A 20,214-nucleotide genomic window follows, 5' to 3' on the forward strand; every position below is an offset into this window, starting at 1 on the left:
CCTCAGTTGTTGTCATGCCTGCGATAAGTGTAAACGTTGCTGCAATAGCCTTCCTATTTTACTAAGCACTATTGATAAATTCAATGAAGAAAAAAAAGAAGATTGAGGAAATTTTTAAAGCATCCCTTTATAGTGGCTTGCTTTTGTAATCTACATTCACTTCTGAGTCACGTCTGCGAGTTTTCTCATCCCGATTATGTATAGAGTATGCTTTATATGTATGGGGCGGTTGAAATCGAAGGACTTTTAGACAACGTGGAATCAAAAGCTTTTCGTCTTCTCAACTCTTCTCCTCTAACTGTCTTCAGCCTCTTTCTCATCGCTGCAATGTTGCATCTCTAGCATCTCTAGCATCTTCTACCGCCAACTACTCTTCTGATCTTACTAACCGCATGCCTTCCTCTTCCCGTGACCTTGTTGCACAAGATGTTTTTCATTCTCTCAACCCTATTCTGTCTACCTCTTTAATCCAAGAATTTATCAGTTATTTCAATCATTCATCCCGTTCTTTGGTAATCTCTGGAAATCCCTGTTTAATTCTGCATTCCCATCTACCTATGACGAACTTTTTCAAAAGGGAAGATTCAAGTCACTTATTCTTTGATTTTGACTAACGCTTGCGACTATTTCGACATTTGAGCCTTTTTTTTATTCCAATGTCTGTTGTTTCCTAAAATAGTAAATTTAGAAATTTTTTGCATGCCATAATGCTTGCAAAAATGTACTAATTTAATGAGTTGTAGATTTCTCAGTATATCACATGGTGTTTTCACTGCAAACCTCGTGCTGAAAACTTGGCAACTGACTCATCATCACCTCCGCTGCAAACACACACACACACACACACACACGGCCCGGTAACTCAGTGGTTAGAGCGCTGGCTTCACAAGCCAGAGGACCGGGGTTCGATTCCCCGGCCGGGTGGAGATATTTGGGTGTCTCCTTTCACGTGTAGCCCCTGTTCACCTAGCAGTGAGTAGGTACGGGATGTAAATCGAGGAGTTGTGACCTTGTTGTCCCGGTGTGTGGTGTGTGCCTGGTCTCAGGCCTATCCGAAGATCGGAAATAATGAGCTCTGAGCTCGTTCCGTAGGGTAACGTCTGGCTGTCTCGTCAGAGACAGCCATTAAGGTTATAAATGTAACTACGACACACGTGGATAACAGAGACTGTATTGTGACCGTCATATACCATACAGACGTACAGACATACTGTATTGCTACTGTCTGAGAGAGAGAGAGAGAGAGAGAGAGAGATGGTAGTCAGCCATGAATTAAAATGACTAAATTCAATCGCTACATAATCAGAAGTCTAATATGAATTTTTCACTCCAGTCGGTAGAGGGAGAACTGAGCTGTTTGGAAAAATTTCTTTCATTAATGTAACTCCTGTAGCAGTGTCAATCAAATAACTTTTAATTACGTCCGCGCCAGTCATATGGTGACGACTGCCAAAAAAAATTGGGAGTGGAAGGAAACAAGGGCCCCCAAGGAGTTAGACTGTGGGAAAACTGCGAAGTCGCATTCTCATGCAGTCTGACTCCGTTCTTCATTCCTGGTAGGTCAGTTGCTTTGCTCCTGTAAAACTGACGTAACTTTGATATAAAACATAATGCTTATACATATGTATTGCGTTAAATCGCTTACTGAGTCAGACTCCGCTCTCCACCCCGAACAGAACAGAGTAACGATCGAAATATACATCTATATCTATCTATCTATCTATCTATCTATCTATCTATCTATCTATCTATCTATCTATCTATCTATCTATATATATATATATATATATATATATATATATATATATATATATATATATATATATATATATATATATATATATATATATATATAAAGGTTGAAGAAAAGCCGCAGTAAAGTCACCATTGCTCTTGTGACGTTTCGGGACAAGTGTGATCCCATCTTCAGACACTGAAACACGTGCAGAGACTGAGTGAGGTAAACGTGTTTAACCTTCAAAGATAAGATCTCCGGGACAAATAGGTCTTGGCCTTTTTTTTTTTTTTCTAACTTGGCCATCACCCTGACTTGGGTATTAAACCATTTGTTTATTTTATTTTATTTTGAAGTTGACTATATTTGTTTATCATATGTACATTGTTTATTCTCCATAATGTTTTTTTTTTCGTTTATTTGTTTCATTTTCAGGTTTTATATGTTTAAATAAAAAAAAAATAATAATAAATAAATATTATATATATATATATATATATATATATATATATATATATATATATATATATATATATATATATATATATATATATACACTAAAAGACGGAAACCCAGCAGAAATCTTCATATATGTCCTGCTTTATTATCATCGACGTTTCGCCTTACAATGGAAGGCATCTTCTATTGTAAGGCGAAACGTCGTGGAAGGCTTCTTCCATGCATCATTACCGTCCTCTCCGTTTGTCTTCTGTACCATTCGCGTCTTATTAAAAAGGAAACTTACTCTGAGATAATGATCCAAATCTCTTTTTTTTTTTTTTTCATCTATATACTCTCTTCCTCCTCTGTTCTAAAATATTATGATTTTGTCTAAAGAAGTAGATTTGTTGTAAACAATAATGATCAACAAATATTTCCACCTTTTGATTTTCTTCTTCCTTTCCTGTAATATTGCTATTTCTCTACCAGTTGTGAGCTAAATTATGACTCTATATAGCTTCTCAAGTTATCAAGTTATATTAAGCGACTCTCTTCCTCGTCTTCTTACTTCAATGTCTCGTCTTATTGATCTGCATCAAAAACACTCTGCTCTCTCACCTCAACTATTTTCAAAGGTCACAGAAATTATTAGCTGGCTTCTCAAGAGAGTTTCCCCTATTCATTATTCAGGATTTTTTTTAAATCTGTCACTAAAATCATAAGAAAAAATCAAAAGCCATAAGATCCTTTTGAATGTAATGGAGGTGAAGTGAAGAAGTGTTTTAGAATACAGTTCGTTAAGGCCCCCACACATTATCATGAAGACATGCACATTCATGCATGGTTGCACAAACATGTCATTCACTGGATCATTGTCACTCATCATCATCAGTTGGCGCGTGTCACTCAGCCGCTCAAGATGAATATGGTCCATGCTTCTATCCTGTTTGATTTCCTGGCACGAAGAAATGTGAGGTCATCTTAATGCCACAGGGAGTACTTGTAAATGTAATCGATCCCAGCTTCAGATTTCTCCCTTTCCATCAACTTCTTTCATTCTTTTACAGAAATTGCTGTGGAAGGTTGTTATGCATGCACAAATACCATGAATGAGTATGAATATATGATAGTGTGTGAGGGTCTTTATCCTAAGCAATTCTTCTTCCACGCCTCGCCTCCGAATTATTTCCTGTTATTCAAATACCTCTCCTTCCTCCTCACCTGTATCGGCGGGGGTGCTTCCTAAAGGCGTTCACCTTGGCGGGCAGCAACAGATCAGCGATCAGGGCGAGGGAGGTCAGGAGAGTTTCAGTGTGGGTGACCAGGGCCTGCACTGCCTCTTTCCCGCCCTCTTGTCCCACCCAAGCCGCCAAAGCTGCAAACGTCCAAGCTCTCCCTGGAATCTGCCACCCAAATGAAGCCGGGAACACATTAACCTTTTCAGTACTGGAATGCATTTTTTACTATGAGTTTTGTGTATGACTGGACGATTTTATTTAGATTAGGAAGGGTCTATGGAGGTTAGAAAATTAATGGTCAGAGTCTTCACTATTCTAATCCCATCAGAAGTATCTGAAGCTAAATAAAATCATCAGATAGTAAGCGGAATGAATATGAAAAGGCGTCATGGTACTGAAGGGGTTAATGAATAATACCATGATACGATGCACGAGTAATAAGATATGGCTCTTATTATATGCAAGGTTAATGTGATAACAATATTGTCACGCGTAGACAGGTACTCGTAATGTGCGTATATAGCTACGATATGTTCAGATGTCTGCAAGACAATGCTTCTCTACATTTACATATCTGTAGTGTTCTAAAGAACAATCATGAGTTTATATTTTATTTACAAAATTTAAATGTTGACTTTGAAGGTATTCGCTTTACAGCAGCGTGCATGAATGATGCCGATATCAACTTACAATGTATGAGAAGGTTGTGTGCTAAAGGAAACATACAAGAAAGATAGGAAAGGTGAAGATGTTTCACTGTATATTAAAATCAATATATTTTTCAATTAGAAATTTAAAAACTGCTATAGTAGTGATCTAGAATAAATTTTGTAGAATTAATAGATAAACCCTTTGATGACACGGTTGTTTCCGATCAGGAATGCCTCACTGACATCTTAGTGTTGTGAATGATGAACACACGGCATTTATATCATTGCAGACATCAAAAAGCTTTTTTTCAGGTAAAAGGACAGTGACCAAGGGCAACAAAAACCTTTGAAAAAAGAAAACCTACTAGAATGCCAGCACCCAAAGATATCTACACGATAATCGAAAATTTCATAGATGTTTTTTTTAAGTTCTACCTTTAACTATCAATTAGTAAACAACTTCCGTGCTACACTGGAAATATGGGGGCTGAGTTGAAGTTCCGGCCACGGTTTGAGGATAGAAAGGGCTTCCACTCTGCGTAATGGTTACCAAACGGTTGGTCTTTTAGGAAAACGGTATCCAAAATATCTCCTTTACCTCGAAAATCCCCGAAAAAAAAGTTTAAAAGTATTATATATATATATATATATATATATATATATATATATATATATATATATATATATATATATATATATATATATATATATATATATATATATATATATATATATATATATATATATATATATATATATATATATATATATATATATATATATATATATATATATATATATATATATATATATATATATATATATATATATATATATATATATATATATATATATATATATATATATATATATATATATATATATATATATATATATATATATATCATATAGACTCCTTGCCAATACTGGCAATATAATTTCTCGTCCCAACACCTGGCAGACCCACACCAGATGAAGGCTTCAGATTTCCTTTGATTGATTACCACCCCTCAAAAACTAAGCCTTTAGGCTTCATCAACTTGACCTTCCCCACCTGCTCCGTGTCCTGTCCATCCCCGTCAACTTAGAGCTTCACCACCTCATTGCCTTCTAAATCACAGTCGTGTGTGTGTGTGTGTGTGTGTGTGTGTGTGTGTGTGTGTGTGTGTGTGTGTGTGTGTAATTCACCTCGGTCGCCTGCTGGTCACCCAGCCAGTCTTCCCATTACTGAGCGAGTTCAGAGCTTATAGACCGATCTTCGGGTAGGACTGAGACCACATCAACACACAACACACACCGGGAAAGCGAGGACACAACCCCTCGAGTTACATCCCGTACCTATTTACTGCTAGGTGAACAGGGGCCACACATTAAGAGGCTTGCCCATTTGCCTCGCCGCGCCGGGACTCGAACCCGGCCCTCTCGATTGTGAGTCGAGCGTGCTAACCACTACACTATGATGTGTGTGTGTGTGTGTGTGTGTGTGTGTCTTATCTTCTTTTGTTTTTGTTTTTTGTCCTATATTGTATCTTATTTTTTCCATTCACAGGGAAAATGAAGCACAGGAATCTATCAAATCTTCCAATTCCTCCTCCTTCTAATTCTCTTCCTCCTCCTCCTTCTCTTCATCATCATCATCATCATCATCATCATCATCATTTTCCTTCCCTCCTCCTCCTCTTATGCACTCTTCCTTCTATAATTCACTACTTTTCTTATTCATTCCTCTTCCTCCTTTTCCTTAACATTGTGTGTTTATGAGAGAGAGAGAGAGAGAGAGAGAGAGAGAGAGAGAGAGAGAGAGAGAGAGAGAGAGAGAGAGATTTCTTTTTTTCAGCAATGAAGTTTTGCTGTTGAAAACAATAAAATTATATTGCATAGTAGCGTTTACAAATGTCAAAGGCGCCGAGGTGGTGATGGTGGTGTGGGAAGTGGTAGTGTTGGAAGCAGAAAGGATTAACGAAATATTTCACATCTTTTACGACTTGAGCTTTCCGCCCCCATGACCTAAGGAAGAAGCTGATGAGGTCATCACCTCATTGGTGACTCCTCCCATCTCTCTCTCTCTCTCTCTCTCTCTCTCTCTCTCTCTCTCTCTCTCTCTCTCTCTCTCTCTCCGACACATACACACACACACACACACACACACTCGACGCACAATCGAGAGGGCCGGGTTCGAGTCCCGGCGCGGCGAGGCAAATGGGCAAGCCTCTTAATGTGTGGCCCCTGTTCACCTAGCAGTAAATAGGTACGGGATGTAACTCGAGGGGTTGTGGCCTCGCTTTCCCGGTGTGTGTTGTGTGTTGATGTGGTCTCAGTCCTACCCGAAGATCGGTCTATGAGCTCTGAGCTCGCTCCGTAATGGGGAAGACTGGCTGGGTGACCAGCAGGCAACCGAGGTGAATTACACACACACACACACACACACACGGCCCGGTAGCTCAGTGGTTAGAGCGCTGGCTTCACAAGCCAGAGGACCGGGGTTCGATTCCCCGGCCGGGTGAAGATATTTGGGTGTGTCTTCTTTCACGTGTAGCCCCTATTCACCTAGCAGTGAGTAGGTACGGGATGTAAATCGAGGAGTTGTGACCTTGTTGTCCCGGTGTGTGGTGTGTGCCTGGTCTCAGGCCTATCCGAAAATCGGAAATAATGAGCTCTGAGCTCGTTCCGTAGGGTAACGTCTAGCTGTCTCGTCAGAGACTGCAGCAGATCAAACAGTGAATCACACACACACACACACACACACACACACAGCGCATTCCTACCTGGTATTCATTGTATGTGTGTGTGTAATTCACTGTTCGATCTGCTGCAGTCTCTGACGAGACAGCCAGACGTTACCCTACAGAACGAGCTCAGAGCTCATTATTTCCGATCTTGGGATAGGTCTGAGACCAGGCACACACCACACACCGGGACAATAAGGTCACAACTCCTCGATTATCATCCCGTACCTATTCACTGCTAGGTGAACAGGGGCTACACGTGAAAGGGGAGACACCCAAATATCTCCACCCGGCCGGGGAATCGAACCCCAGTCCTCTGGCTTGTGAAGCCAGCGCTCTAACCACTGAGCTACCGGGCCGGTGTGTGTGTGTGTGTGTGTGTGTGTGTTATTTACCTAGTTGTATTCTTCATTTAAACTGTTCCACGTCTCAATACATCTTTGCGGGAAACTATATTTTTTAACATCTCTCTGACATCTTCCTTTTCTCAGCTTTTTACTCGTACTATACGATCTTGTGCTTCGGATGTCATATTCTTCTCTCAGGATCAGTTTCTCATTATCCACTTGGTCCATTCCGTTGATCAATTTATAAACTTGCATCAGATCTCCTCTCTCCCTTCTTTGTTCCAGGGTTGGTAGATCCATAGTCTTTAGTCTCTCCTCATATGTCATCCCTTCAAATTCTGGAACCATTCTTGTAGCCATTTTTTGTAGTCTCTTCAGCTTCCTTATGTGTTTCTTTTTATGAGGGGTCCACACTACTCCTGCATATTCCAATCTGAGTCTTATTATAGTACTTATCAATTTCTTCATCATTTTTTTGTCCATGTAGTGAAATGCTACTCCAATATTCCTTAGCAAATTATATGTTTCTCTAAAAATTCTATCAATATGGCTTACTGGTTGATTATTTTCTTCAATCGTATGTGTGTGTGTGTGTGTGTGTGTGTGTGTGTGTGTGTGTGTGTGTGTGTGTGTGTGTGTGTGTGTGTGTGTTATTCACCATGGTCGTCTGCTGGTCACCCAGCCAGCTTTTCCCCTACGGAGAGAGCTCAGAGCTCGTAGTGACCGATCTTCGGGTAGGACTGAGACTACACCACACTCCACACACCGGGAAAGGCCACAACCCCTCGAGTTACATCCCGTACCTATTTACTGCTAGGTGAACAGAGTCTACACATTAAGAGGCTTACCCATTTGCCTCGCCGCTTTCCAGGACTCGAACTCGGACCCTCTCGATTGTGAGTCCAGCGTGCTAACCACTACACTACGCGGTGTGTGTGTGTGTGCAGTTAAGGCAGTATTATGATTTTGAAACAATTCAACAGGTTATGAATCATGATCCACCCCAATGCTGTGAGATAATTTTTAAAGTGTTGTCAAGTTTTTAACGGTTTTGGGTTTTTTACTGTTAAATGTATGTATATTAGTATTTCCTTGTGCATAACATTTCATTTGTGTTCTTTTAACGTTTATTTAGGTTTTGTTTTTTATCTGTATTGTGAGGTGGTCATTTCAATTTGTTTTATGGTATGTTGTGTTTTTGTCTTCTTAAAAATTGTAGAGTTTTTTGGTTTTAGTTCGTTAACTTTTATTTGTAGTATGCTTTGCAGTTTTTATTAGTTTTTTTTACAGTTTTAGTTTGCATCGTTTATTTTCTTTTATGTAATGTAATTGGTATTCAATTGAATAATATTAGTTTGTTGGAATTTATTCATGTATAGGTATAAAGTATAATATATTGGACCAAAGGTATGCTGTAGGCAATATAATTGTAACTTACATATTTGTGGTCAATAAACATCTATCTATCTATCTATCTATCTGTGTGTGTGTGTGCGTGTACGTGTGCGTGTGTGTGTGTGTGTTAGTGATGTATCGGATATCCGCCTCCGCGGATCCTCCGCGTTTTATTAACCTCCGCCTCCGCCTCCGCCTCCGCATTTTCAGGTAATGAGACCTCCGCCTCCGCCTTCGCCTCCGCATTTTCAGAAAATGAGACCTCCGCCTCCGCCTCCGCCTCCGCAATTTAAAACTGCGGAGGCGCGGATGTTTACCGGTACCTGTATTTTTCGGCACACAGTTGCACCCCAAAATATAGTAAGATGTTTGTTTCATTACGGCGTAACAGTAACATGCAACTGTAGTACGCAGTACGCACGAATTTTTAATGCATGACTTTGTGAACCGTCTAAAAAATATACCTCTACAGTAACATTACATAAATCCTCCCTTATTCCCCCTTCACTTGAACCCTTCCCCATCATCCCTCACTGGCCTTAAGAGGTAGGCCAGTATAATAAATCCATCACCACCATCATTTTTGAGCAGTAACAATTGGCTCAAGGGTATTCCTTTTGATTTTATAGAGTGCATTCCTCGGTCTCCAGTATCTACAAAAATTGTACATATTTAGTATTTTTATCTGACTCTTCTATTTTTAACCATTGCTTCAATATTGTTATCTAAGAAAGAAACCTCTTTTATTCAAGCCCGGAAACTTAAAGTAATTGCAATGTATTGCAGTAATTTAAAGGTGCACAGAGGATTGTAATGGATCAAAACTTTTTTTTTTTTTTTATTAAAAAGGGGGTATGTCACGCTCCTTTTGACTATCAATTACAATTATAAATAGCTGGTTTCCAGTATGCCTATTTCCCTGATTTAGACCTATATCATTTGTCATTCCTAGAAAATAAGTCAACAATCCTGAGATAGGCTACAAAATAAAATTATCAGTGCCAGAAATAATTAAGTAGTATGCTAAATAAAACACTAGAAAGTGGAGCAGTGACAGAGGAAGGCCTATGTACTCTACAGTCTATGAAAAAGAAAAAGCCTAGCCTTCAGCCGATTGCTGCAGTCACAATTACAGTCCTGTAACTATAGTACTCTACTATAGTTATCCATGAATAATTCACCGGGAATATTAAGATTTTACATTGACACTGCCAAAACTTGATTACTATCTCCTATTGTACCCAAATTTGAGTGAGGGAAAGGAGTAACAGGAGTTTATTGTCGACGCAGTACCGGTACTGTAAATGGGTAAAAAAAAAAAATCTGTTCCGCCTCCGCCTCCGCCTCCGTCTCCGCGGAGGTGTAGGCAACAACCTCCGCCTCCGCCTCCGCCTCCGCAAAAAACTATTCCATAACCTCCGCAACTACATCCGCATCCGCATTTTTTGAGAAACTGACCTCCGCCTCCGCGGAGCCACGAAATTTGACCTCCGATACATCACTAGTGTGTGTGTGAGAGAGAGAGAGAGAGAGAGAGAGAGAGAGAGAGAGAGAGAGAGAGAGAGAGAGAGAGAGAGAGAGAGAGAGAGAGAGAGAGCAGGAGGTGGAGTGGCTCTCTGCTTCAAGGAAGGAATGCAGGCTCAGCTACTCGACATAGACACGCCTCCACTGATGGAGGTGATGTACTTCCGAGTAATGCTGGCAGACCGCTCAGCCCTCCTGCTGTGTGCCCTGTATCGCCCCCCGCGACAAGGGCCTGACTCACTCCTGTACCTGACTGAGGCCTTAGACAACCTGATGATGGCACACAGCTGCAGCCACGTGCTGATTGTGGGGGATCTCAATCACCACCTGGAAAGAGACGCCTACGAGAATCTCCTGGAGGTGCAGGGTCTGACAGATCATGTCACCTTCCCCACACATGAACGAGGAGGGACATTAGACCCTGTCATCTCAGACTACCAGGAAGACAAGCTTCAGTGTCATCAGCTGGGGCTCGTGGGCAGCTCTGACCATCACGCTGTACTGACACAGCTGGAAGTGGGCGTGGCTCAGGACGAGGCCACCACCCGCACCATCTGGCTGTGGAACAAAGCAGACTGGGCTTCCCTGCGCCGCGACCTGACCCACACCCCATGGGCCACTCTGCTACAGGGAGGAGCAGAGAGTGAAGCACTTGCACTCACCTCTCACCTTCTCGCCCTCCAGAGACGCCACGTCCCACACAGGGAATACACCACCAGATCGACGGATCAGCCATGGTTTGGCTACCGTTGCCGTGTTGCTGCCGAGGCAAAGTATGCTGCCTGGCTCCGCTACAAGAGGAACCCGACTCGGCGCAACAAGGACCTGCACAGGGCTGCATGCAGGAGGATGGTGGTAACCAGCAAGTGGGCCTTAAAAAAGTGGGAGGAAAGCCTGCGCCGGAAACTGTGTGGCACTGGCGTAGGAAACAAAACTTGGTGGTCTTTGTTAAGGACAAACAGGAACTGGCCACCAAGAATCCATCCCTCCCTCAGCAAGCAGGACGGTACTGTCGCCACCAGCAGTAAGGAGAGGGCACAGTTGCTGGCTTCCTTGTTTGCTGGAAAAATGAAGGTGGGGAATCCACAGCAGCCACCGCCTCAGCTGGTCCAGCAATGTGAGAAGACTGTCACCATGGTGGAGGTGACGCATCAGCAGGTGAAGCGATTATTGCGGGGGCTGGACACACAGAAAGCCACCGGCCCTGATGACATCAGCCCGCACCTGCTGAAGCGATGCTCCCAGGAACTGGCTGCCCCTCTCACCCAAGTCTTCACAACTTGTGTACGGGAAAACGTCTGGCCTTCAGTGTGGAAGGAGGCTCGAGTAGTTCCCGTACACAAAAAGCTCCAGGACGGACCCAAAAAACTACAGACCCATATCCCTGTTGTCAGTGGTGGGTAAAGTGTTTGAGAGGGTCGTGGCAGAGGTGGTGTGTAGCCATCTCAAGGACAATGCCCTCCTCTCAGACCAACAGTTTGGGTTCAGACCTGGAAGGTCAACCTCCGACCTAATGATGCTTCTCACCAGGCATTGGCAGGACGCCCTCGACGACGGCAAGGACACTATAGTGGTTGCTTTGGACATAGCAGGAGCTTTTGATAAAGTATGGCACAACGGATTACTAGAAAAGCTTCGTGCTAAAGGCATCCAGGGTGGCTTGCTACGACTCTTGGGAAATTACCTGCAGGACAGAAGCCTCAAGGTGGTTGTCAACGGGCAAACATCTGAGTCCCTGCCTGTGGAGGCATCAGTGCCACAGGGTTCAATTCTTGGCCCACTCCTGTGGAATATCTACGTGGATGATCTTCTCCAGCTACTGCCAGGAGTCATGGCCTATGCTGATGACTGCACCCTCTCCTATACCTATCCACGCCAGGACAGTGGGCGGGCTGCTGAGGCCATCAATCAGCAGCTACGAGTGATAAAGGAGTGGGGTGCTCGCTGGCAAGTGACATTCGCGCCGGAGAAGACACAGGCAATGGTTGTCTCTCGGTCCCCAGCCGCCATGGCAGCAATGGCAGGAAAGTTGTCTTTTGGCTGCTGCTCTCCCACTCCAAGATGACGTCAAGATACTTGGAGTGGAGGTGGATCGAGGGCTGAGGTTTGACAGGCATGTCAAAACCATTGCCAAGAAAGCCTCTCACAGGATCTCCGCTCTCAGAAGGATCGCCAGTTTCCTCGACAGGAAGGGAGACTGCTGCTGTACAAGGCACAGGTGCGGCCCCACCTTGAATACGCAGCTCTCTCCTGGATGTCCTGCCACACACAGAAGGAGACTGGACAGCATCCAACGCCGCGCCATACGGCTAGTAGATGCTGCACTACCACCTCACCCAGAGCCTGAGCGTCCCTTGATTCACTGGAACACCGCAGAGACGTGGCGGCGATCGTAGTGTTCCATAAGGCACAGGTGCAAAGAGTGCCACATCTGGCAGGGCTGCGTCATCCTCTAAGAGTCACCGCACGGAGCACGAGAACGGTGCTCAATGGTGGTGACGCCGTAGAGGTGCCGCGATCCCACGGGTGTCAGCATCAACGCACCTTCGCAGGACGCGTCTCCAGGATGTGGAACTTGTTCACGGCCGCGGTGCCTCACGTCCAGGAGATGAACACACACAGTGTCAAACTGATGGCACATAAGTGGAGACAGACACTGCCAACTCCTCTGACACTCTTTGTGACGTGACACTCAGTGTAGTGCAGTGCGGTGAAAGTGAATAGTGCTCCATTTACATGCTGACCATCTTGTATATTATCTATTTTTAAGTCTTGTAAATATTGTAGAGAAATAGATTGTAGTACCCTTAGAATAGGTAGCACACGACAGTGCGCCTTTGGGTACATTGTCCTTTGTACTAAGTTTTGTTTAAATAAGAGAGAGAGAGAGAGAGAGAGAGAGAGAGAGAGAGAGAGAGAGAGAGAGAGAGAGAGAGAGAGAAAAGCAGCAGCAGCAGCAGCAGCAGCACAGCAACAACAACAACAACAACAACAACAACAACAACAACAACAAGAGAGCAGCAGCAGCAGCAGCAGCAGCAGCAGCAGCAGCAGCAGCAGTAGTAGTAGTAGTAGTAGTAGTAGTAGTAGTAGTAGTAGTAGCAGCAGCAGCAGCAGCAGCAGCAGCAGCAGTAGTAGTAGTAGTAGTAGTAGTAGTAGTAGTAGTAGTAGTAGTAGTAGTAGATAAAGAAGATGAGGTAGTAGTAACAGTAACAGTAGTAGTATAGTCTGCCTACTTTAAAGTGGTTCCTGGGTATCAGTCTGAATGGTGTCCCAGGGAATGCGTGGTTGTCAAATCTTCAGGAAAACCGTAAGCTTTTCTTGTAAGATGTGCATTGATCAACAGAATGGAAGTATTATTCATATAAAATCAATTACGTTATCAATAAGATACAGTGTGTTTTAAATCCAGAAGCCATTTTAGAGTAGACAAACTATCGTACTAATGGAAACGCACACACACTCATGACAGTGGTGGAGAGGAAGATGAGGTGATGAAGCTATAAGTTCACGGGGAGGGACAGGACGCGGAGCAAGTAGGGAAGGTCAACTGGGTGGAGCCTAAAAGCTTAGTTTTTGAGGGGGTTTAATCAATTAAAAGATATCTAAAGCCTTCACCTGTTGCGGGTCTGCCAAGTGTTGCGACGAGAAATTAAATGGTCAGTATTGGCAGAGCCTAGGACTGGCAATATATATATATATATATATATATATATATATATATATATATATATATATATATATATATATATATATATATATATATATATATATATATATATATATATATATATATATATATATATATATATATATATATATATATATATATATATATATATATATATATATATATATATATATATATATATATATATATATATATATATATATATATATATATATATATATATATATATATATATATATATATATATATATATATATATATATATATATATATATATATATATATATATATATATATATATATATATATATATATATATATATATATATATATATATATAAAAAGCTTATCTTCCTATCAACTCCCTTCCTCTTATCGTCTGTTTTTAACCTCTTTTTCACATCCGCAATATTGCATCTCATGTTCCCTACCGCTATTTTTTGGGTAACATGCCCTTACTCCTCCCGCGACCTCGTTGCTCAAGACTTTCTTCTTTCTTTCACTCTTAACTCTCTAACGCAAGAGTTAACCAGTAAGTACATAGGAGAGGGTGGCGTAGTGGATAAGGTGGTGAGCGTGGGCAAGGTAAAATAAATACTATATCGTATTTATTTTACCTTGAGCGTGGGATCGGGCAGACAGAACAGCGCTTCCCACAAGTATGCCTACAGGCGCTATAGGCCATAACATTAAAAGAAAAAATAAAACTCAGGCATTCATCCTTCTCTATGGTCAACTAAAAAACTCCTTGTCTGCTTCTGTATTTCCATCTACCTCCTGACCTGAACTAATTTTTGAGGGAGATTTCACGAAATTTATCTCATTCTTTTGGCTGACTCTCTTGAACCCTTTCGGGAACTGACATCTCAGTGGGCCTTTTTGTTTAATGATTTTTGTTGCCCTTGGCAGGTTTTCCCCTCTTATATAGACACACACACACACACACACACACACACACACACACACACACACACACACACACACACACACACACATACCTTGCTATAGCCTCGGTGAGCGGGTAGGCGGAAGGTCACTTCAGCGTGGGAGTGCAGGTGTACTCTCAGGGGCTGCAGGGAAGTGATCAACAGGTAGAACCGCACAGCCACTGCTGCGCCCAACACTTCCAGTGGCGGCCCCCAATGTAGCTGCACCACCTGGCCCGCACCGAGCCTGGACGGGGGATGTCAGGGGGATGAATTTCTTTCATATGTATACGTACAATAGCTGGAGCCATACAGGCAGTGGTCACCAACAACTGGATCCAACGTGAGTAACACAAAGAATGCCAGGGCCGACACCCAGGCGAGGCAAGGCAACCAAACAGCAGAGATAAGCATTGAGATTCTCAGTACCGTGATGGAGCTGAAAAACAAGGTTCAGTGACAGATTGAAGCACGCCGTCTTAACACGTGAAAGCAGCCCAGGATGAAGGGAGTCTCAGTGTGAGGTAAAAGAGGGCGGCGCTACAAGCAAGCCGGACATTGTCATGGAAGTGTGAAGTGCGCTCGTAGATACGCCTCGGTTATCCCTAATAGGATCTATCTATCCTCACTATATGACAATACATTCAGGTTCGGTCTTGCCACACCGGAGGGAAAGAAACGTCGCCTTGCAGTAGCTGCGAGTGACTTACTCACTTGAACATTATGAGAGGACATGTGTGCGAATGCCCTTCCTGTGGGAACAGCCTCTTGTACACCCGTCTAAATTAGTTTAACTCATGAATCACTTTCTCAACATCCCAAAAACACTTTGTGCTCATCCCAAATTGTGTGATGCAACCTTATGACGTCTTTAAATATGTACCATCCTAAAGACAGGTGCCAAAATCTCTCTCTCTCTCTCTCTCTCTCTCTCTCTCTCTCTCTCTCTCTCTCTCTCTCTCTCTTTTTTTTTTTTTTATTTAAACATAATTTATACAGAAGAACATGTACCCAAAGGCGCACTGTCGTGTGCTACCTATTCTAAGGGTACTACAATCTATTTCTCTACAATATTTACAAGACTTAAAAATAGAAAATATACAAGATGGTCAGCATGTAAATGGAGCACTGTTCTTTTCACTTCACTAGCACTATTCACGCACTGCACTACACTGAGTGTCACGTCACAAAGAGTGTCAGAGGAGTTGGCAGTGTCTGTCTCCACTTATGTGCCATCAGTTTGACACTGTGTGTTCATCTCCTGGACGTGAGGCACCGCGGCCGTGAACAAGTTCCACATCCTGGAGACGCGTCCTGCGAAGGTGCGTTGATGCTGACACCCGTGGGATCGCGGCACCTCTACGGCGTCACCACCATTGAGCACCGTTCTCGTGCTCCGTGCGGTGACTCTCAGAGGATGACGCAGCCCTGCCAGATGTGGCACTCTTTGCACCTGTGCCTTATGGAACACTACGATTGCCGCCACATCTCTGCGGTGTTCCAGTGAATCAAGGGGACGCTCAGGCTCTGGGTGAGGTGGTATTGCAGCATCTACTAGCCGTATGGCGCGGCGTTGGATGCTGTCCAGTCTCCTTCTGTGTGTGGCGGCACAGGACATCCAGGAGAGAGCTGCGTACTCAAGGTGGGGCCGCACCTGTGCCTTGTACAGCAGCAGTCTCCCCTTCCTGTCGAGGAAACTGGCGATCCTTCTGAGAGCGGAGATCCTGTGAGAGGCTTTCTTGGCAATGGATTTGACATGGCTGTCAAACCTCAGCCCTCGATCCACCTCCACTCCAAGTATCTTGACGTCATCTTGGAGTGGGAGAGCAGCAGCGCCAAAGACAACTTTCCTGCCATTGCTGCCATGGCGGCTGGGGACCGAGAGACAACCATTGCCTGTGTCTTCTCCGGCGCGAATGTCACTTGCCAGCGAGCACCCCACTCCTCTATCACTCGTAGCTGCTGATTGATGGCCTCAGCAGCCCGCCCACTGTCCTGGCGTGGATAGGTATAGGAGAGGGTGCAGTCATCAGCATAGGCCTTGACTCCTGGCAGTAGCTGGAGAAGATCATCCACGTAGATATTCCACAGGAGTGGGCCAAGAATTGAACCCTGTGGCACTGATGCCTCCACAGGCAGGGACTCAGATGTTTGCCCGTTGACAACCACCTTGAGGCTTCTGTCCTGCAGGTAATTTCCCAGGAGTCGTAGCAAGCCACCCTGGATGCCTTTAGCACGAAGCTTTTCCAGTAATCCGTTGTGCCATACTTTATCAAAAGCTCCAGCTATGTCCAAAGCAACCACTATAGTGTCCTTGCCGTCGTCGAGGGCGTCCTGCCACTGCCTGGTGAGAAGCATCATTAGGTCGGAGGTTGACCTTCCAGGTCTGAACCCAAACTGTTGGTCTGAGAGGAGGGCATTGTCCTTGAGATGGCTACACACCACCTCTGCCACGACCCTCTCAAACACTTTACCCACCACTGACAACAGGGATATGGGTCTGTAGTTTTTTGGGTCCGTCCTGGAGCTTTTTGTGTACAGGAACTACTCGAGCCTCCTTCCACACTGAAGGCCAGACGTTTTCCCGTACACAAGTTGTGAAGACTTGGGTGAGAGGGGCAGCCAGTTCCTGGGAGCATCGCTTCAGCAGGTGCGGGCTGATGTCATCAGGGCCGGTAGCTTTCTGTGTGTCCAGCCCCGCAATAATCGCTTCACCTGCTGATGCGTCACCTCCACCATGGTGACAGTCTTCTCACATTGCTGGACCAGCTGAGGCGGTGGCTGCTGTGGATTCCCCACCTTCATTTTTCCAGCAAACAAGGAAGCCAGCAACTGTGCCCTCTCCTTACTGCTGGTGGCGACAGTACCGTCCTGCTTGCTGAGGGAGGGATGGATTCTTGGTGGCCAGTTCCTGTTTGTCCTTAACAAGGGACCACCAAGTTTTGTTTCCTACGCCAGTGCCACACAGTTTCCGGCGCAGGCTTTCCTCCCACTTTTTTAAGGCCCACTTGCTGGTTACCACCATCCTCCTGCATGCAGCCCTATGCAAGTCCTTGTTGCGCCGAGTCGGGTTCCTCTTGTAGCGGAGCCAGGCAGCATACTTTGCCTCAGCAGCAACACGGCAACGGTAGCCAAACCATGGCTGATCCGTCGGTCTGGTGGTGTATTCCCTGTGTGGGACGTGGCGTCTCTGGAGGGCGAGAAGGTGAGAGGTGAGTGCAAGTGCTTCACTCTCTGCTCCTCCCTGTAGCAGAGTGGCCCATGGGGTGTGGGTCAGGTCGCGGCGCAGGGAAGCCCAGTCTGCTTTGTTCCACAGCCAGATGGTGCGGGTGGTGGCCTCGTCCCGAGCCACGCCCACTTCCAGCTGTGTCAGTACAGCGTGATGATCAGAGCTGCCCACGAGCCCCAGCTGATGACACTGAAGCTTGTCCTCCTGGTAGTCTGAGATGACAGGGTCTAATGTCCCTCCTCGTTCATGTGTGGGGAAGGTGACATGATCTGTCAGACCCTGCACCTCCAGGAGATTCTCGTAGGCGTCTCTTTCCAGGTGGTGATTGAGATCCCCCACAATCAGCACGTGGCTGCAGCTGTGTGCCATCATCAGGTTGTCTAAAGTCTCAGTCAGGTACAGGAGTGAGTCAGGCCCTTGTCGCGGGGGGCGATACAGGGCACACAGTAAGAGGGCTGAGCGGTCTGCCAGCGTTACTCGGAAGTACATCATCTCCATCAGTGGAGGCGTGTCTATGTCGAGTAGCTGGGCCTGCATTCCTTCCTTGAAGCAGACAGCCACTCCACCTCCTGTTCGCTCCTGTCGGTCCCTCCTCACCCAGTGGGTGAAGCCCTGCATCCTGCCATACGTGGGCTCCACCTCACTGTTCAGCCATGTCTCTGTCACCACAACAACGTCTGCATTGTGTCGTTGCACACAGTTGTGGTATAAGTCTGCAAGGTTAGTCCGGAGACCACGGACGTTGCTAGAGACGACCTTTTAGTTGGCGGCGGGGGCAAGCTGGCTGTACCATGGTGAGGGATGGTAGTGAGCGAGGCCTGCTAGTCCGAGGTGGTGGTTAGGGTCCGCGGCCGACTGCTGGTACTGGTGAAGAGGAGTGGTCCACTGCTCTCTCTCTCTCTCTCTCTCTCTCTCTCTCTCTCTCTCTCTCTCTCTCTCTCTCTCTCTCTCTCTCTCTCTCTCTCTCTCTCTCTCTCTCTCTCTCTCTCTCTCTCTCTCTCTCTCTCTCATTTGGTGTTCTGGGCCCTGGCTCACGTGGAGTGGGTCACCCCAGCTCCATGATCCAGTCCAGAGTTGTCCATGAATTATCACGTCATAAAGGTACGTTTTGCTCGGTGCGATTATCATGATCATCGCTGTACGATGATTGTTCAACGATTATCGCTCCACGATAGTAGTGGGTGTACCATCTTGCTTCGAGCGTCAGTGTCTGTGCGATTTTCAACGAGACAGCGGTTACGTAGCGAAAGTGTCTCAAAGAAGGTATAGTGTCGCGAGAAAATGTCTTTCAGCAAACTTAGTAGAAAAAGAAGGTGGTTAATTAAATATCTTCTAGCTGAAGAGATGGAAGATGAAGAAGTTATTTTCCAAATGTACGGGGGAAAAAGGACTAAGATACATTTGATGTTTGAATTGAGGAATGAAGAGGGAATGTTTCAGAAATTGATTACAAACCACCTGCGTGAAGACCACAACAAGTTTGCCGAGTTTTTCCGCCTTTCTGTTGAACAGTTCGACTTCCTGGATGAATTGATCAAAGACGACCTATCTAAGGATCTCTTCCTCTTCATCGGAAAACCTGGGAGCCATGATGACACACTCCTTCCAAGTCAAATGATCGTTTGCGACTGCGATTATATTCACTCCCTAGCCGTGCGGCTATTTAGGGCCAACGATGATCGTTAGCGACTGTAGCGTCAGTCGCTCGAAGCAAAACAGTCCCATTCAAAAACATTGAATTAGTGCTCTAGACAATCGTTTGACGATTATAGTTGAGCGATAATCGCACCGAGCAAAACGAACCTTCATTACGTAATATGTGACACCGCAGCAAGGTGTTATTACGTCGTAATTGCGGACATCAGGTACTACACTTCCGCTTCCGCGCTGAATTAGGTACAGTGATAGCACGAGTACGGAATCCCTTTCCTTTAGACGACAGTGACATAAACAATATGCCGATTATATCAAGCATAGCACGAGCAGCAGCTGAGTGAAACACTTTGGAAAAGAATGAAGCATGAAGAACCATAAGAACAAATAGGAAAAGAGAGGGATAAAGTGAAAGTGACACGAATGGATTCTTTTATACAGATTGATAAGGTAAAGTGACACAGTGATAATCTATACTGATATTGACCAGCCCAAGACGTCAAGCCCAAGCACGTGTACCGCCATACCATTCCACAGGGAATGTCGCCCAAGGATATATGGCTGACGAAGGTGGCGAACAGACACCGGGATCTATCAGTCCAACCCATGTTAACGACTTAAGACATGATTACAGTCACGTGAGATACAGACAGCGAGAT

At 44.6% G+C, this 20,214-nt stretch overlaps 1 protein-coding gene across 1 annotated transcript in view; it reads right to left on the bottom strand.

The window, feature by feature from the left end:
• LOC123512547 overlaps positions 1-20,214 on the bottom strand; it is a 179,000-nt gene that overhangs the window by 91,303 nt on the left and 67,483 nt on the right. The window contains exons 6-7 of the mRNA XM_045268973.1: positions 14,746-14,934; positions 3,398-3,579 (exon numbers count right to left, since the gene is read on the bottom strand). Coding sequence (XP_045124908.1) covers positions 3,398-3,579; positions 14,746-14,934 — 371 coding nt within the window. The remainder of the gene's footprint in view (positions 1-3,397; positions 3,580-14,745; positions 14,935-20,214) is intronic.

Source organism: Portunus trituberculatus, chromosome 34 (genome assembly GCF_017591435.1).
Source record: "Portunus trituberculatus isolate SZX2019 chromosome 34, ASM1759143v1, whole genome shotgun sequence".
NCBI lineage: Eukaryota > Metazoa > Arthropoda > Malacostraca > Decapoda > Portunidae > Portunus > Portunus trituberculatus.